Source organism: Chamaea fasciata, unplaced genomic scaffold, assembly GCF_029207755.1.
Source record: "Chamaea fasciata isolate MVZ Bird 193981 ecotype frontalis unplaced genomic scaffold, bChaFas1.0.hap1 SCAF_21, whole genome shotgun sequence".
Classification (NCBI taxonomy): domain Eukaryota; kingdom Metazoa; phylum Chordata; class Aves; order Passeriformes; family Sylviidae; genus Chamaea; species Chamaea fasciata.
The window spans coordinates 1,043,293-1,060,853 of NW_027094106.1; the positions used below are offsets into that span (position 1 = coordinate 1,043,293).

A 17,561-nucleotide genomic window follows, 5' to 3' on the forward strand; every position below is an offset into this window, starting at 1 on the left:
GCTGCTCTGGGCACCCTGTGCCAGGGCCTGCCCACCCTCCCAGGGAACAATTCCTGCCCAATCTCCCATCAAAGCTCTGGCCGTGGGAAGCCATTCCCTGTGTCCTGCTCTGCCTGGTTTGTCCTGCTCTCCCCAGGCAGGGGAAGGAATGGGAAATTCCTGCGGCACCCCCACTCTCCAGGGGCAGAAGTGGGTGTGAGTTGGCATTGCCCTCCCTCCGCTGGGGCATTGAACCAGAGGGGTTTGGCCTTTCTGGGTGTCCTGAGGGTGGGTGGGGGCTCAGATGGGATGGAGGAGCCCTGATTGCTGTGCATGAACCCTTCTGGGGCTGTAAGCCCTCAGTTCGAGGGGCTGGACAGAGGAGGAGCTTCTGCAGCTCTCAGAAAACTTATCAGGACTTGGAACATTTCCATCCTTCCTTACTAAGCTCAGAGAGACTCCTCTGCTCCCCTGGCGCTGCACAGCAGCCAGGGTGTGTCTCCTCTCTGCTGCACCATTAGCAGGGATTGATTGATTGATTAATTAACACCACAAACTGCATCTGTCCCACGTCCTTCTGGGGCAAAACGTTCTCCTTCAGCAGGAACTGTGGGTTTAACACTTGGTTGGTGTAAGAACAGCATTTCCTGCTGGATCTACAACACACAGCATCTCCGAGGGAAATGTCTTCTGCTTGTTCCTCCCACCCAGGCACAACTGGGGGATTAGGAAGGTAAAAAAGGGGGTTGTGGCTCATGGAAGGTGTGAGAGCTACCAGGGGAATCCCTGAGGGTTTTGTCTCTGTTGGGATGGACTGGATTGCTGCCTGTCCAGCCTGGGAGGCCATCCCTGGCACACGGCTGCGTTTCTCTGCTGCTCCACCAGTGCCAAGGGAGCTGGCAGGGGCAGCACCCATTTACAGCACTCACTGTTAGAGGGAAACCAGCCCCAAAGAGCAAAACCCCACAGCAGGGTGGTGAAATGAGGCTGATAAAACACAAGTTGGGGATTGTGGCATTGCCCTCACACCTGCTTTCCTCAGAGGCCCCATCCCCTGGGAGTAACTGGGCTGTCTCCCACAGTTTGACATGCAGAGGATAACGCTGGAGGAGCTGAAGCACATCCTGTACCACGCCTTCCGCGACCACCTCACCATGAAGGACATTGAGAACATCATCATCAACGAGGAGGAGAGCTTGAATGAGAACTCTGGCAACTGCCAAACGGAGTTTGAAGGTGAGAGAGAAAGTCCCTGGGTTTCTGCTCAGTTATCCTCTGCCTGTCTTGGTGAAAGTCGCTCTGATCCGGGACAAGGGTGCATGGGCTTGGCAGGGAGTTATTCTGGAGTGAGGAGCAAGGACACACAGAGAGCTCAGGAGCTGCCCTCAGGCTTCTTCTCTCCCTCAGCCAAGCTGATCCTTTTCCAGGCACAAGGATGAAGCACTGGGGGCTTACCCCTCCCTCTGGTGGGATGCAGGCAGAGGGCTGTGCTGAGGTGAGTGTCTAAGCCAGGCTGAATTTCCCTACAGAAACACCTTTATTTCCCTCATCCCATCATGGAAAGGCTTTACTGGCACTGGCAGGCCCTACCAAGCTCTGTTGGACTCTTCCAAACCCCAAAAAGTCTCCCAGGGAATAGCTGGGACGAGTCCTCTCCTTCTCTGTCACACCAGCAGTGAGCAGTGCTGGAGCATCCATGCCCTGCTGCCCTGGGCACCTTTTGCTCTGAGCTGTCAGGACCTGCCTCGGCCTGCACAGCTCCTCTCAACACTTGAGAGTGAGAAGTCAAAGGCTGAGCAGTGCTTGGAGGCAGCCAGAGAAGGGGAAACACTTCCCTCAGCAGAGCCACAGGGGATCAGGAATTAGGGTCAGACACTGGGATCTACAGTGGGTTTTGTACTTGGACGGAGCTGACTCTGACATTCCCCATTTTAAGCTACCTCAGGAGAAGCATTTGCATTTCCTTGGCCAGAGGAACTCGTGCTGCTCCCAAGAATTGCCGCTTGGAACAAGCAAACAGGTCATTGTTATCCAGATTGTGGCTGCCCCTGGACCCCTGGCAGTGCCCAAGGCCAGGCTGGACAGGTCTTGGAGCAGCCTGGGACAGTGGGAGGCGTCCCTGCCCATGGAACTGGATGGTTTTTAAGTTCCCTTCCAACCCAAACTGTTCTACCATTCCATGAAATCATCTCAAGTGCAGGAGAGCCCAGGGAAATGGAGCAGAGAAGCTCAGAGTTTGTGCCGTGGTAGAGCCACTGCATTTCCCACCCAGCAGTCCCACTTTATGGAGACCATTTGGGGGAAATTCTGACATTCTGTGGGGTCAAACAGCTCTGAAAGGGCACCAGGCAGAGACACAAAGCAGAGGATGAAGACACAGCTCAGTCCTTGGCCTGGCTGATGAATGGGATGCAGCAGCTCCGTTCCCAGCCTCTCCTCTGTTAAACACTGCAGAGAAGCTAGAGGAGCACAGCTGAATTTTAAAAAACCTGCAGGAGGGAGGCAGCAGCAGCACTCTCTGAATCAGGCCGAGCAACAATTTTTGTGTTCCTCCTGGAGAGCAGCAGGGAGGAAGAGATGTTCCTTCCTTGCCTGGAGCTGTTGGTGCCCACTGACCTGCTGATCCCTGGGGACAGGAGCCAGCTGTCACTGCTACACGGTTTTGGGAGCTTGGCTGAACCATCCCAGAAAAAACCTGGGTCCCAAATGCTCAGCATCTCATTTTGGAAGCTCCAGTTTCCAAAAGTGCAGCAGGAACAGCTTTTCTCGTGGGATGTTTTGGCATTGCTGGTGCCAGGCAGAACCTAGAAGCAAAACAGACCCTTTTTTAGATGTTGGGAACACACACAAATCCAGCAGGGAATAAAGATCAGCTGAACTGTCAACAACAGGGCAAAGTTTTGCTCCAGGTCCCAGTGGAAGGGGACGGTTCTGGTCTGTGACAGCTCTGACAGGAGCATTTCTGCCAGGAAAGGACAGGTTGTGTCCCTGCAGCTCCCCAGGCTGGCCAGGAATGACCCACCAGTGCCCTCAGAGTTCCCAGTTCTCGAACACCAGGATCCCTACAGGGCTCAGTAGCAGGAATTACATGTCATGGGTTGTGGCACTAAGGGACAGCTGGCAGCTGTCCTGGGGTGTCTCCCTGGGGGTCACTCCTAGTTGGAGCCCTGAAGGAGATGCTTTTTGGGTGGAATTTCTTGTGTTTAATTTAGGTGCTAGCTTGGGATGAGATGAATTGCACCCTAAAAGAACTTCCCTTCTTAGTTCAACTCCTCAAATAGCAATTCAAATATTTCTTTCAACTCCCATCTATATTTAATAAATCATCCACCCCACTGAAGGGCCTTTAATCCCGGGGAGGAATGAAGGCAAGATGAGCCCCAGTGGTTCTCACTGAGATTTGGGGATCTCCTAAGGGAGCAGACACAGCGGAGACTTTCAGGAGCACCTTGGTGAAAGGGGGATCTCCACTCAGTGTCACCTCTGGGAGTGTTCTTGGATCCCAGACCAGCCCCAAACCCTTCTCCTCCTGTGGACAGAGACATTTTCCTTCTCCACACCTGGACATTCCCCTTCTCCACACTGGACACTCCTGTTCTCCACACCTGGACATTCCTGTTCTCCACACTGGACATTCCCCTTCTCCACACTGGACATTCCCCTTCTCCACACTGGACATTCCTGTTCTCCACACTGGACATTCCCCTTCTCCACACTGGACATTCCCCTTCTCCACACCTGGACATTCCTGTTCTCCACACCTGGACATTCCCCTTCTCCACACCTGGACATTCCTGTTCTCCACACTGGACATTCCCCTTCTCCACACTGGACATTCCACTTCTCCACACTGGACATTCCTGTTCTCCACACCTGGACATTCCTGTTCTCCACACTGGACATTCCTGTTCTCCACACCTGGACATTCCTGTTCTCCACACTGGACATTCCTGCTCTCCACACTGGACATTCCCGTTCTCCACACTGGACATTCCCCTTCTCCACACCTGGACATTCCTGTTCTCCACACTGGACATTCCCCCTCTCCACACTGGACATTCCCCCTCTCCACACTGGACATTCCCGTTCTCCACACCTGGACATTCCTGTTCTCCACACTGGACATTCCTCCTCTCCACACTGGACATTCCCGTTTTCCACACTGGACATTCCCCCTCTCCACACTGGACATTCCTGTTCTCCACACCTGGACATTCCTGTTCTCCACACTGGACATTCCCCCTCTCCACACTGGACATTCCCCTTCTCCACACTGGACATTCCCCTTCTCCACACTGGACATTCCCCCTCTCCACACTGGACATTCCTGTTCTCCACACCTGGACACTCCTGTTCTCCACACTGGACATTCCCCTTCTCCACACTGGACATTCCTTTTCTCCACACTGGACATTCCCCTTCTCCACACTGGACATTCCCCTTCTCCACACTGGACACTCCTGTTCTCCACACCTGGACATTCCTGTTCTCCACACTGGACATTCCCCTTCTCCACACTGGACATTCCCCTTCTCCACACTGGACATTCCTTTTCTCCACACTGGACATTCCCCTTCTCCACACTGGACATTCCCCTTCTCCACACCTGGACATTCCTGTTCTCCACACTGGACACTCCCCTTCTCCACACTGGACATTCCTGTTCTCCACACTGGACATTCCCCTTCTCCACACCTGAACATTCCTGTTCTCCACACTGGACATTCCCCTTCTCCACACTGGACATTCCCCTTCTCCACACTGGACACTCCCCTTCTCCACACTGGACATTCCTGTTCTCCACACCTGGACATTCCTGTTCTCCACATCTGGACATTCCCCTTCTCCACACCTGGACATTCCCCTTCTCCACACTGGACATTCCCCCTCTCCACACTGGACATTCCCCTTCTCCACACTGGACATTCCCCTTCTCCACACTGGACATTCCTGATCTCCACACCTGGACATTCCTGTTCTCCACACCTGGACATTCCCCTTCTCCACACTGGACATTCCCCTTCTCCACACCTGGACACTCCTGTTCTCCACACTGGACATTCCCGTTCTCCACACTGGACATTCCTCTTCTCCACACTGGACATTCCTGTTCTCCACACCTGGACATTCCTGTTCTCCACACTGGACATTCCTCCTCTCCACACTGGACATTCCTGTTCTCCACACTGGACATTCCTTTTCTCCACACTGGACATTCCCCTTCTCCACACTGGACATTCCCCTTCTCCACACTGGACATTCCCCTTCTCCACACTGGACACTCCTGTTCTCCACACCTGGACATTCCTGTTCTCCACACTGGACATTCCCCTTCTCCACACTGGACATTCCCCTTCTCCACACTGGACATTCCTGTTCTCCACACCTGGACATTCCCCTTCTCCACACTGGACATTCCCCTTCTCCACACTGGACACTCCTGTTCTCCACACCTGGACATTCCTGTTCTCCACACTGGACATTCCCCTTCTCCACACTGGACATTCCCCTTCTCCACACCTGGACATTCCCCTTCTCCACACTGGACATTCCCCCTCTCCACACTGGACATTCCCCTTCTCCACACTGGACATTCCCGTTCTCCACACTGGACATTCCCCTTCTCCACACCGGACATTCCTGTTCTCCACACTGGGCATTCCCCTTCTCCACACTGGACATTCCTGATCTCCACACCTGGACATTCCCCTTCTCCACACCTGGACACTCCTGTTCTCCACACTGGACATTCCCCTTCTCCACACCTGGACATTCCTGTTCTCCACACTGGACATTCCTCCTCTCCACACTGGACATTCCTGTTCTCCACACCTGGACATTCCTGTTCTCCACACTGGACATTCCTGTTCTCCACACTGGACATTCCCCTTCTCCACACTGGACATTCCCCTTCTCCGCACGGGGGTGAGCTGGCTCGGGTGCTGAAGAGTATTGTACAGGTAATTTCACCATCAGTACCACTCCATGGAATGTCTGCCGTACAGTTATGCCATCATGTGATAATAAGATCTTTCTGACCATGCAATATTCCTCGGTATCAATGTGGATGACAGACCTTGCACCTCTCACCACACAGTCTACCCCAGATTAAAGATTTGTATTGTAGTCAGGGCCAAGTCCAGGGTTTCCTCAGCTCCCTCTGGACATTGAAGTCATCTGTAGGATGTCACATCTAGGGGGCAGACACGTCCAGGGCAGAGGCACAGTTCTGTCAGCTTTATCTCTGTTTTTATCAGTGCTCAGGGCAGGGCAGTGAATGCTGAGTGATTTATGGCACGCGGGGAAAGGACAATCTGCAGCAACACTGTGCTCCCAAAGATTTACAGCCCAGCAGCCTTTCCTGGCACTTCCCTTGATCCGACACTCAGGACACAGAGCTGGTGGCCCGGCAGTGTCAGTGATTACAGACTGGTGCTGCCTGCCACGGCGGTTCCACCCTCAGCCATGACCCCCAAATCCATGGGATGCAGCCAGCAGCTCCTCCCTGCCCCCCTGTCCTGCTCAGCTCGGCTTGGGAATGACAGATGGACCTGTTAAACCAAAAATAACTCCAGGCAGCCAGAGCAAGCCACCATCACTCACCTGAGGCAGGGCTGGGCCAGGGCCACTATAAATACACTGCTGCTTTCCTTGTGAGGAGCTGTTTTCCTGCAGGAGAGAAGGCTCCCAGTGCTGGGAGCACATCCCAAACCCACCATGGGCATCATGACCTGGAAACAGCCTGGCCCCATCAACCCCAGGTCCTGCTGGAGGAGTTCTGGGAGCAGTGCTCTGTGCCAGTGAGGGAGTTCTCCTCACCAGCCTGTCCTGGGAGTGTGGAGAAGAATGACCCAGCCTTGATTTGCCTTTGCCTCGTGAGGTCTGATGGATGTTGGAAACCTCTGGGTCGCTCTTCCCCCTGAGAAGGGTTGAGGATTTCTCCAGAGGAGCCTCAGGCTCTGCCCATGTCCAATGAGGCAGCTCCACATCCAACCCCTGGTGTGTCCCATGGGTGGCAAAAGCTCCCACTGGCACCCAAAAGTTGGCCTCCAGCCCTGGGACAATGCCAGCTATGGGAACAAGCAGGAAAAGCAGATTCTGTGCTCAAAGATTTTGGATTTAGAGAGAGGAGAGAACTGAGGGCAAACCCTCCCCAGTAAGCAGGGGTGGTGAAATAGTACTTCATGTTCAAGAGGGCAGCAGGTAGGGAAGAATTCCAGCAATCAGGACATCAGGAATTCCAGCTCCTCTGTCTCCCTGTGGATTTCAAGGGAGCAGAGCAATGCTGATCCCATCTTGCTGGAGTAATTCCCAACCAACAGCAAGAGGCTGGGCTGGGCCTTCAGCCCCTCCACAGATATTCCCCTTTCCGTGGGGTTATTTGTAGGTGATTTGGATGTTTGGTGTCCCTTCAGCAGGTAAAGAGCAGTCAATGGGACTTCTCTGCATCCAGCTGCCTTCAGGCTCTGTTTTATAACAGAGCCCTCAGGAAGTTGTTCAATTCAGGAACATTTCTGCAAAAACACTGAGCATGTTTTACTCTTTTCCTCTAAAGAGCTGAGTTTGTTATCCCAATAAACCCTTGCCCAGCCTTGGGCTGCTGTTCCCATCACCAGCCCCACCCCAACAGCCGTGCTGGCGGTGTCAGTGATACCTCTGCTGCCTGGGAGTGCTTTCAAAATACAGAAATAATAGAAAAATACATAAAAAAATAACTACAGCTGGGCAGGAACAAGGTTTTCAAAGCACCAGGGCACAGTGCACCAAGCCAGGGAGCCACAGCATTGATTCTGTGTGGTTTATAGAAGCCAGGAAAGGAATCTAGGAGCAGAGCAGTGCAAGCGGAGAGTGAGGAATTTGGTCGAGCTGCTGGCAGGGGGGATTTCATTCCCTGCCCAGAACACAGCGAGGCCTCACTCACATTCCCTGCCCGGGGCAGGATGGCTCCAACCCACCCTAAGGAGGGTTCTGTGCCTCTAGCACTGAGCTGGGGCCACTGGGAGCTGGGGTTGGGGCACAGGTGCTGCTGAACGCCAGCCAGAGGAGGTGATGGGGGAGCAAACTGGGCTTCAAAACCCAACATCCAGGGCTCTCTGTGTGATGAGGTTCAAGACTGGATCAGAACAAGAGGGTTTTCCACATATTATAAAAATATTCTCCTTTCCAGCTTTCCAAACATGGGCACCTGGACCCTGTCCTTGGATGCATTTTAGGTTTGTTTTAGGGTTGTTGTCAACCATCTGAAGGTCTCTCGTCATCACAAGACCACCCATGAGGAAAAAGTTGACAGGGACATCCTTTCCCAGGGCAAACCAAGCCCAAAGAGCAAAGCAAGGCCCAGAGCAGCCGGGCAGAGCTGTCCATCCTGTGTGGGATGATTTCCTGCCTTTCCCTGATGACCTGAACAGGCCACTTGGATGAGGGTCACCAAGGCCAAGTGCCAGGTCCTGCACAGGTTCCATGGGGCACAACAGCCTCATGGAATGCTCCCGGCTGGAATAGAGGAGCTGGACAGCTGGACAAGGCTGTGGGGGTGCTGCTGGCAGTGGCTGGACATGAGCCCAGGTGTGCCCAAGTGGCCAAAAAGGCACCTGGGCTGTGCCACGACCGGGGCAGGGCTTGTTCTCCTGTGCTGGCACTGGTGTGGTCTCACCTCCAGTCCTGGGGTCACTCCTGGCCCCCCAGGACAATGCAGACCCTGAGGGGCTGGAGCATGTCCTGGGAAGGGAATGAAGCTGGGAAGGGGCTGGAGCCCCAGGAGCAGCTGAGGGAGCTGGGCAAGGGGCTGAGCCTGGAGAAAAGGAGCCTCAGGGGGGACCTTGTGGCTCTGCACAACTCCCTGACAGGAGGGGACAGCCGGGGGGGTCGGGCTCTGCTCCCAGGGAACAGGGACAGGAGGAGAGGGAACGGCCTCAGGCTGGGCCGGGGGAGGTATAGATTAGAAAACAGGAAAAAATTCTTCACTGAAAGGGTTGTCCAACAATCCCCATCCCTGGAAGTGTCCAAAAAGTGTGGAGGTGGCACTTAGGACAGTGTAGTGGTGACCGTGGTGGTGGTGCTGGGGTGATAATTGGGCTGTTCCAGCCATAACCACCCTAGGATTGCCTGGAGGAACCTTCAAGGACTTTGCAAATAAATCTCCACAGTGCCCCAACACCACACGTGGTTCTGACATTTAGATGTGGGGAGCCAAGACAGAGTCATGAACTGGCTTTATTAAGTCACAGCATGAATTCTCACTGACGAGCTTAGCAAAGAGTAAAATTAAATAAAACTAGTGCTAAAAATCCCAACTCTATCTGCTATTTAATTGCTGCTCTCACGTCTTTTGACAATTATTCTGCAAGCATTCACTTGGAAAGGTTCTTAATAAATCTGATTTGGCTTAAGCACAGAAAACCTAAAACAGTTTGGAAAAGTGACTCATGTACCATGGATCCTCCTGGGAATTGTCTCAGTGGGAGCCTGAGTGTCATGAGGGAGCAATTCTTGATTTTCCACTCATTCCCAGTTGACCTGGATGAGTTGGAGGGATTCACACAAGGTCGATAATTGCTATTAGAGAACTTCAGAGACAACTTAGTTCAAACTGAAGGAGTGGAAGTTTAGGTCAGAGAGTGGGCAGGAATTGTTCCCTGGGAGGGTGGGCAGGCCCTGGCACAGGGTGCCCAGAGCAGCTGTGGCTGCCCCTGGATCCCTGGCAGTGCCCAAGGCCAGGCTGGACACTGGGGCTGGGAGCAGCCTGGGACAGTGGGAGGTGTCCCTGCCATGGGACAGAGATGAGCTTTGAGGTCACCTCCAACCCAACCCATTCTGTGATTCCAACTTCACAAAGAGCTTAAAAGAAATACACAGCTAACCCCAAATACCCCTGTGAGCATTTAAAGGGATCAAAAGCCCTGAGGAGGGAGAGGCGTTCCTGAAGGGTTAGGAAGGACTGGGATGGACTGGTTTGGAAGTCCTGGAAGGTTGGGTGGGTTGTTTGGGAATGTCCCAGCAGGGAGAGGTGACAGCGAGGGTTCTAGTGAGAGGCCGGGAGTGTTCCTGAGCTGCTGCAGGAGGGAACACAACCCCTGCCCTGTCTGACGGCCCGCCTTGTCCCCGCAGTGCACGCCCAGAAGCAGAACCGCCAGACATGCGTGCGCAAGAGCCTGATCTGCGCCTTCGCCATGGCCTTCATCATCAGCGTGATGCTGATCGCGGCCAACCAGATCCTGCGCAGCGGCATGGAGTAGCGCCGGCACGGCTCGGAGAGGTCCTGGCAGCGGGATGGCCGCCATGCATGCGCACCCCGGGAGAGCTCCCGCCCCGATCCCACGGCACCGACACGCGGGCACAGCCGGCGCCTGCAGCAGGAGCCTGAGCCAGCAGCGTGTCCTGTGAACCAACCACATCCTTTTGGCAGGGACATCAAAGGGCTGTTCTAATGCTTTAAAGGTTTTGTTTCCTAATGCAATAATCCCATATCCAGGAGTCCCGAATTATTGCTTCGAAACAGCAATGGCGACGCGGAGGAGACGTGGGCCCGGCGCTCTGCGGTTTGGAGGGGGCCCGGCCTCGTGACTTGTCCTTATCCAGGGCCCACTGACTATCCCAATGTGGCTCCCGCCGGGCCCACATTCCCAGGAAGTTGATGGTAGCATTGCCACAAGCAAGTCCTGTTCCTTTTGTTCCACGTGTTCCAGCTTCACTTTCTTTTTCCCTGATGACCATGCCATGGAGTTTACGGCATTAGAGGGGAGCTAGAGCATCCTTGTACAGTATTTTCTGAGGAAAAAAAGGGGAGAATTCGCCAGCACCATACAAAATGTCTATTTTTTGCTTCATCAACTCCACCTTTGACATGAGACTGTGGGGTAGCAGGAGTCTGTTGGCCATTTTTTTCCGACTGTGAACCAGGGCTTGAGGAGCACCCCTTGTTTTCCCACCTGGGCATTGCTGAACTTGTGCAAAGTCTTCCAAGGGACTCTGCCACCACCAGCGCCAGCTAAACCTCCCTCTCCTCGGGCCTCTCTGCATAGTCAACATTTTCTCTCCAGCAGTTTTACCCTTCTTTATTGGTCTTCAAGAATTTTTTTTTCCCAGGTGAAAATCCTGAGGGAAGCTCTTCCTGAGCTTTCCTCCCCTCTCCTTGCCTGCACAATTTTAATTTATTCCATTTCTTGTGGCCTGGTTATAATCTGCAGTGAAACCTCCACGGCAGACACCGTCCTGTGGGGGAGGTTTTATTTTCACCCACGTGTTAAAGTGTGGATTTGGCCAGCCAGCTTCTCCATTCCCTCCCAGGATCCATCCCACCACCCCCATCCCATGGGCAGGCTCCAGAGGGGGACATCAGAAAAGCCGAGCTCAGCAGGAGAAGAAGGAACCAAACCTGAGCCCACCCCCCGTGTGTTTGATGTGTATCAGACTTCCAGATCCAGGGAGCGTTGGGTGGTTTTCCTGGAACACATTTTCAGGAGCAGCAAGGAGAAGATGGAATGATGCAGAGCAGGGACACCACACGGGAAATGCAAGGAGCCAGGATTGCTTGGGAAAGTGTTTTTCCTTTGAAACTTGAAACAAATCCATGCATTTCCCTTTGGATGAACTGTGCCCCTGGGTGCCACACCAGGACAGAGGGGATCTCCTGCCCTCCCGGGAGGGGTTTCCCAGCTGGTGATCATGGAGTGCTCCAAGGGAGTTCCATGGAGGCTCTCGGGTGTTGGAGTGGGGTGGCTGTGCTGGGAGAGCTCCAGGCACACCCAGGAACGCTGAGATGTTGCTCCTGGAAGTGGAGGTAACTGCTCCCTGTGCCACAGGATGGCTCTCCTAGGGGTGCACAGCCGCAGCCTCCCTCATCCCACACCGCAGCCATTGACTTACACTGGATCCATCCCCAACACTCATTCCAGCTCTTTCTTTTCTACCAGTCTGAGTGACATTTACCTGTATTTTTAGCAGCCTAATTAAAAAAATCTGCTGGTCATTGTCCTGTCTCCCACCACCCCTTTAAACTCCAGTCACTTTTAGGTGTCTCAGTCTCCCACCTCCACCTTTTCCTGCCATTTTCCTGGTGTCCCCTCCATCCCAAAGACAACACCTTTTCCACAGCAGCCGAGTTGGTTTTTTCTGCCTTTCCCAAACACACAACTCCTGCATTACTGTTCTGCTGCGACCCATAGAGGTGAACTGCAGAATGTTCCATATAAAAAAATGATTCTGTCTCCCAGAAGATGGAGAGATTTCCATTTGCTACAGGGCAGCAGCAGAATATCTGTGGGATATTCTGGTGTGGGATGCTCAGTGCTGGGGAGCCCAGACACATTTTCTGTGCAGGACATTGCAGATAACGAGATTGGAGATTATTTTACGGAAACTCATCCCCACTTTTAGGTCTCAGGGGTCTATGGAAAGGTGGCAGCTGTGAGAAAAAAAGTCTAAATATTCCTTGCCACCAAGGAATACTCATTTTGTCCCTGGGATTGTGCTGGAGTGAGCGTGGGCAGATGGAGGTGGAGGGGAGGGATGAGAAGAGCACAGGGCAGTGTGGTGCCTCCACTGAGCCCAAACCCACAACCCCAAGCCCACAGCCCCAAACCAGGTGTTTCCCCACATTTCCTCACCCATGGGCCACAAACCCCCAGCAGACCCCGGGCCCAGCAGCACCTCATGGACAACGATTGTCTGCGTTCCTGGAAGCTTTCTGGAAGGCTCCAGAATTCCCTCCTGCATGCTCCATAAACCCTTGTAAATACAGCCATTCTCCAGCCCAACCCTTCCCCCCGCAGCTCCATTTGTAAAACCAAACCTATAATGAATATATTGGTAAAAGCCATAGCCTGGTGTCAGTAGAGTTCATTGCACAACTCCCCACTGATTTTACTGGGTACAGGATTTTGGGGGCTTTGGGGTGTGATTTTTCTGTAGGGAACCTCACTTTTCCATTACGAATCAGGGTCATGTCTTGCCAGAGATCTCCTTTCCCTTCCTAGAGCGGCCTTCCTCCATCTCCAGGCATTGTGAAGAGATCCCTTCTTTAATCAGTGACTCCTGGCAATGCAGGGTGGATCAGGCCAAGCTATCCCATCCTTTCCTTCCCCACAAACTTCTCATCCAGCAGCATTGGATGTCTCCTACCTCCCTCCTTGGCTCCATTTATGTAACATCCATTTATCTATTTTTTTTTTTTTCTCCTCTACACAAGAGGGGGAAAATAGGGCTTTTTGCTGCTTTTACAGACAGGAGGTAAAAATAGAGCAGTAAAATTCTGATTGGAACCTGATGGCAAAAGCTGGGGGGGGAGAAAGCAGAAGAATCAAAGACATAAAAATAAAAACCCCACATCCCATACTTTAAGGGAAAAAAACCCTATTTAAGTGCTAATTAACATACTTTAAAAAATACCCAGACTGCAGCAGAGCTGTCAGAAAAAGCTCTAAACTTCTGCTCTTGCCAGTTCCAGGAGGATTGAAGTGTCTTTTCAGCCCTGCAGTTCTGGAGGAACAGGAGATTGCCATGGCAACCCTGGCTGTTCGTGACATGGGTGCCACTGTGGCAGAGCACACACGATCCCAGACTTCCAGGGATGGGCAAACAGCTCCCAGCACTGGGACAGGGGCTTTTCATGGATTAGGAAATTATTGGGAATTTGTGAGCAACTCTGTTGGCGTGGCCACAAAAAACTGTGTGCAATTAAGGGGATTGACGTGCAGGGAAGGCTTCCAGAGGGACGTGATGATTTCAGCTCAAGAGAGGCTTTGGTTTAATTCAGGAGGGAGTGAAATCCACTCAGCCTGAGCACTGCCTGTCCTGGGCTTGCTGAGGACACTTTGGGAAGGTTCTCCATGTGGGGACCGAGCTCTGGTGGGAAGGATTTGGGTTCCTGCTCCTGCAAGGCTGCACCCCTGATCACCGCTTGACCTTGGCTTCCACCACTGGCTTTAGCAATGGTCCTGATTCCCTGCTCCTGGAAAGGCCAGCAGAAGGAACAGCAGCCTCTCCAGTGCTGAAATAATTTGGAGGCCGTGGGGAAGTGAATTCCAGCAAAAGCTGCAGAAGGAACATTGCTCACCTGTCAGAGCCAAAGCCATTCCTTCAGGGCAGCCATGAGGAAACCACAGCTGGGGAGTGTCCAGGCAGGACTGGTGCAGTGGCTTTGTCCTGTGCACCGTCAGGAGCTGGACTTGAGGTCCTTGTGGGTCCCTTCCAACTCAGGATATTCCATGCTGGTGGTGCTGGTGGCCCAGGAGAGCCAGATCCTGCTCACAGCCAGTGGCACCTGGGAGGTGTGTCACCTCCGGTGCCACCCACGGGAGCCTGGCCCCTCCACGAGTGCTCCACTGAGGAGGAATTCCTGAGCAGAAGCAACATCAACATAATTGAAAGGCTTAAATTAGGAAGGCTTGGCTTTGTTAGGACTGTGGTCCTCATGCTGTGGGAGGTGATAGGGAATTAAAGAGGGTTCACAATATAATTCTTCTTCCTGCTCGATGGGCACCCCCAAACCCCCCAGTCACTGTCAGCACCTGGGACACTGATCACAGACCCCAGGTCCAGGGTGAGCAGGAGGGTGGGAGGGAGGAGGACCCCCAGCTCCTGTCCCTGCTCCCTGGTGAGCCAGAGCTGAATATCTGGGTGTAATCCGGTTCATTTGAGAGATTCCATCCCGGTTATCCAGAGGTTTCACCTGCTGGACACGTGCACTGGAAGGGCTGGATGTTGGCTGCTTTAATGCCAGCAGCTTGGATGCCATTCTTTTTAAGTTGGGCTGAGTAAAGAGAGGTTTTAAATCCAGAACTAGGGTAGGAAGCAAGGAATGCCAGCCAAGGTAGAAAACACTCCCAAGGCTGCCCTCTGGATGGCTGAAATCCGTTTGGATGAGCCGAGTACCCACTGGTCCTTTCTTCCACTGAAGCACAGGAAGATTTTATCCCAAAAGCCCACTCTGCATCCTCCTGCAGAAGAGTGAAACATCTCCTGGGAGGTGCTCCATTCTTGGTGAGGGCCCTGGGACAAGGAGGGGACTCTCAGCTTTTCCCATGGAAAACTGGTCCCCTGCACGTGCCGGGAGCTGCCAGGGCTGTCACCTCCCCGAGGTGACAGGAGCACAGCCCCCATCAGCCCTGGAGCAGCGAGAGGAGAAGCAGTGGGAGGAATTACATTAAAATCTCTAAGAATGAAGTCCCTTATTTCACCCACCCCTGTAATCCATGATTTAGTTCCTGCTTTATGGATGAGCGTTTGAAAGGAGAAAAACCAACTCTTCTAAAATGAGAATCTGATGAAGTGTCTTTTTTTCTTGGCTCTGAATCACGCTTCCATTCCACTGATGAAGATGTACAGAACTTGCTGGGTTTCAATCTATTATTTTACCCTCCTGTGCTCTGACAGTGCAATTACATTTCCCTGGCATCACTTAAAACCTGTTCCTTTCCCAGGAATTTAATGCAGAAAAAGAAAAGTTTCACAACGTTTCCCATCTCTTTCTGCTGTTGGCTGTTTATAAGGATGGGGTCTGTACTTCTCCAGTTCAAGAAGGACATTTTAGGCAGCTCTAGGAAGTGCAGAAGCTTCACCAAGAGCAAGGTGGGCAGAAAATCTAACAGCATTTTAATTGGAAGTGTGCTCCACTTGCACCTTTCCAGTGGGAAAAGTCTGGAAAAGTGCTGTAATTTGGCATCTTCACTTTGAAATAATTGCAGCCCCAGAAGAAGGAGAAAGGAGAAAAAAGAAATCCCCTGGATCTAGAGCTCAGTACTTGATGATTTGATGATGAAAGTACCACAAGGGTTTGTTTTTGGGTTGTTTTTTTTTATTTATTTTCTGTCAAGAGAGACCAAAATACTTTGTAGCCTTGAAAACCATTGCTAAATGAAATGGCCATTTTCCACCCAATTATTTCCCCAGCTGTTCCTGGCCTGTCTTTGCCAGCATCCCAAACCAGCGGCTGGGTTTGCCCCGCTTTAGGTGAGATCCATGTTCCAGCTTTCCTTTCCCAGCTGGTCCTGTGTCTCCATCAGCCAGCCAGGAGACCTTGGGAAGCTCTGGGGTGGCTCCAGGAGCCCCCATCTGGTGCCACCGGTACTGGGGCACGTCCTGTCCCTCCTGGGGGCAGTTCCAAAGGGTGCAGGTGATGTTGTTGACATCAACCCCCAAATTCCTGCCCCTGTTCCCAGCAGCCTGAGGATGGGATCACATTCCTGAGCATCCCTTCCAGAGCAGCCAAAGCTCTTCCAGCTCTTGTTCAGATTTATCTGGGCTGAGGGAGGAAGGGAGAGCAGGTTACTCGTGGGCCCCGGGGTCAATCAGAAATAACTCATTAGAGTTAATTGGCTGCAAGTGGAGTAAGCCCAGGACCCAGCCTGTTGCCATTTAATCCATAGGAGGATCTGAGGAATCAATCCTGATTCATCTCTAGGAAGTTCTCCACTAATCCCTGTGTCTCCCTTTTGTCACCATCTCATGTTTTCCAGCCATTTACTGTTCATTTGTAAACTCACTGGGCTTTTTTGGCTCGTTAACGAAAGACATGGCTTTTTAATTAAAGACAAAAATTCACCAAGTCAGCAGCATAATAGTAAAAAAAAAAAAAAAACAACAACAAAAAAACCACCTTTGTACAAAATACTGTAAATATTAATATAAATTAACTGGGCATGCAACTGAAATAAATCCTATGTTATTGCAAGTAATCTGAGTGTATAAAGGAGTGTATAAAGGAAAACTGAATGCCATAAGTATCAGCTGTTCCCTCTAACCAAACTCTACTGTAAATATATAATCTGTATAAAAATATTTTAATTTTACCATTATTTATGCAATAGAAATAAAGGTTTTTTTCTTTTGATGAAGCTTTTTTTTCCTCTTTTGAAGCACTGATATTTATTCATGCCCAAGTACAAGAGCAAAAGCAAGATTTGCATAAAATATTAGGACAGAGACCCTTTATTCCTTCTGAGAGATACATGAACATTTGGGGGAGGTTATTTTGCTTTGAAAATAGATTTACATATTTAAAAGCCTGTTACTACAGAAGGAGCTCCTGGCTGGAGAAATGGGATCAGCAATTCCAGATGCTCAGGAAACCAAAGGGAGGGATTGAACTTCTCCTCTGGGAGGCAAAGCCACAGCTGGTCAGATCTCAGAGAGAAAGGTCAGCACTTGCTTTAAAAGCCCTTTTTTATCCCTCCCAGAGAGCCAGAGGCCGATCCCTGAGCTCAGGTGGGCTTGGGGCACTGTTACTGCTGGGAGGAGGATGTTGAGCACAGCTTTAATCCTGACTCTGGTACTGCCAAGGCCCGAGAGCTGCTCTGTGAGGATTAACTGCTCTCAGGTGTCCTGGAGAGCCCTTGGTCCCTCAACAAATCCAGATCTCCTCACTTCCCTGGAGCTCTTCTTCCACAGGAGCCAGCCCAGCATGTCCTGCTGGAGGAGGTGACACCACGGTTAATGACTGACGCCACAATTCCTGGCACCGGTGCCTAAATTCAGTCTGAAAAGGGAAGAGTTGATGTTGGCAAATCAGCTTCCCCCAGGTGGGGCCAAGCCACAGTAGCAGGACAAGGCTGGACATGGGGGCTAGGAGCAACCTGGGACAGGGG

The 17,561-nt window shown here is 52.0% G+C and overlaps 1 protein-coding gene across 1 annotated transcript in view; it reads left to right on the top strand.

Annotated features, from left to right (window-relative positions):
- CALN1 (calneuron 1) overlaps positions 1-16,811 on the top strand; it is a 120,024-nt gene extending 103,213 nt beyond the window's left edge. Inside the window, 2 exon segments of the mRNA XM_066201902.1 lie at positions 1,062-1,215; positions 10,087-16,811. Of these exon segments, the coding sequence (XP_066057999.1) occupies positions 1,062-1,215; positions 10,087-10,214 (282 nt within the window). The 3' untranslated portion in view covers positions 10,215-16,811.
- Positions 16,812-17,561: the final 750 nt, after the last annotated feature.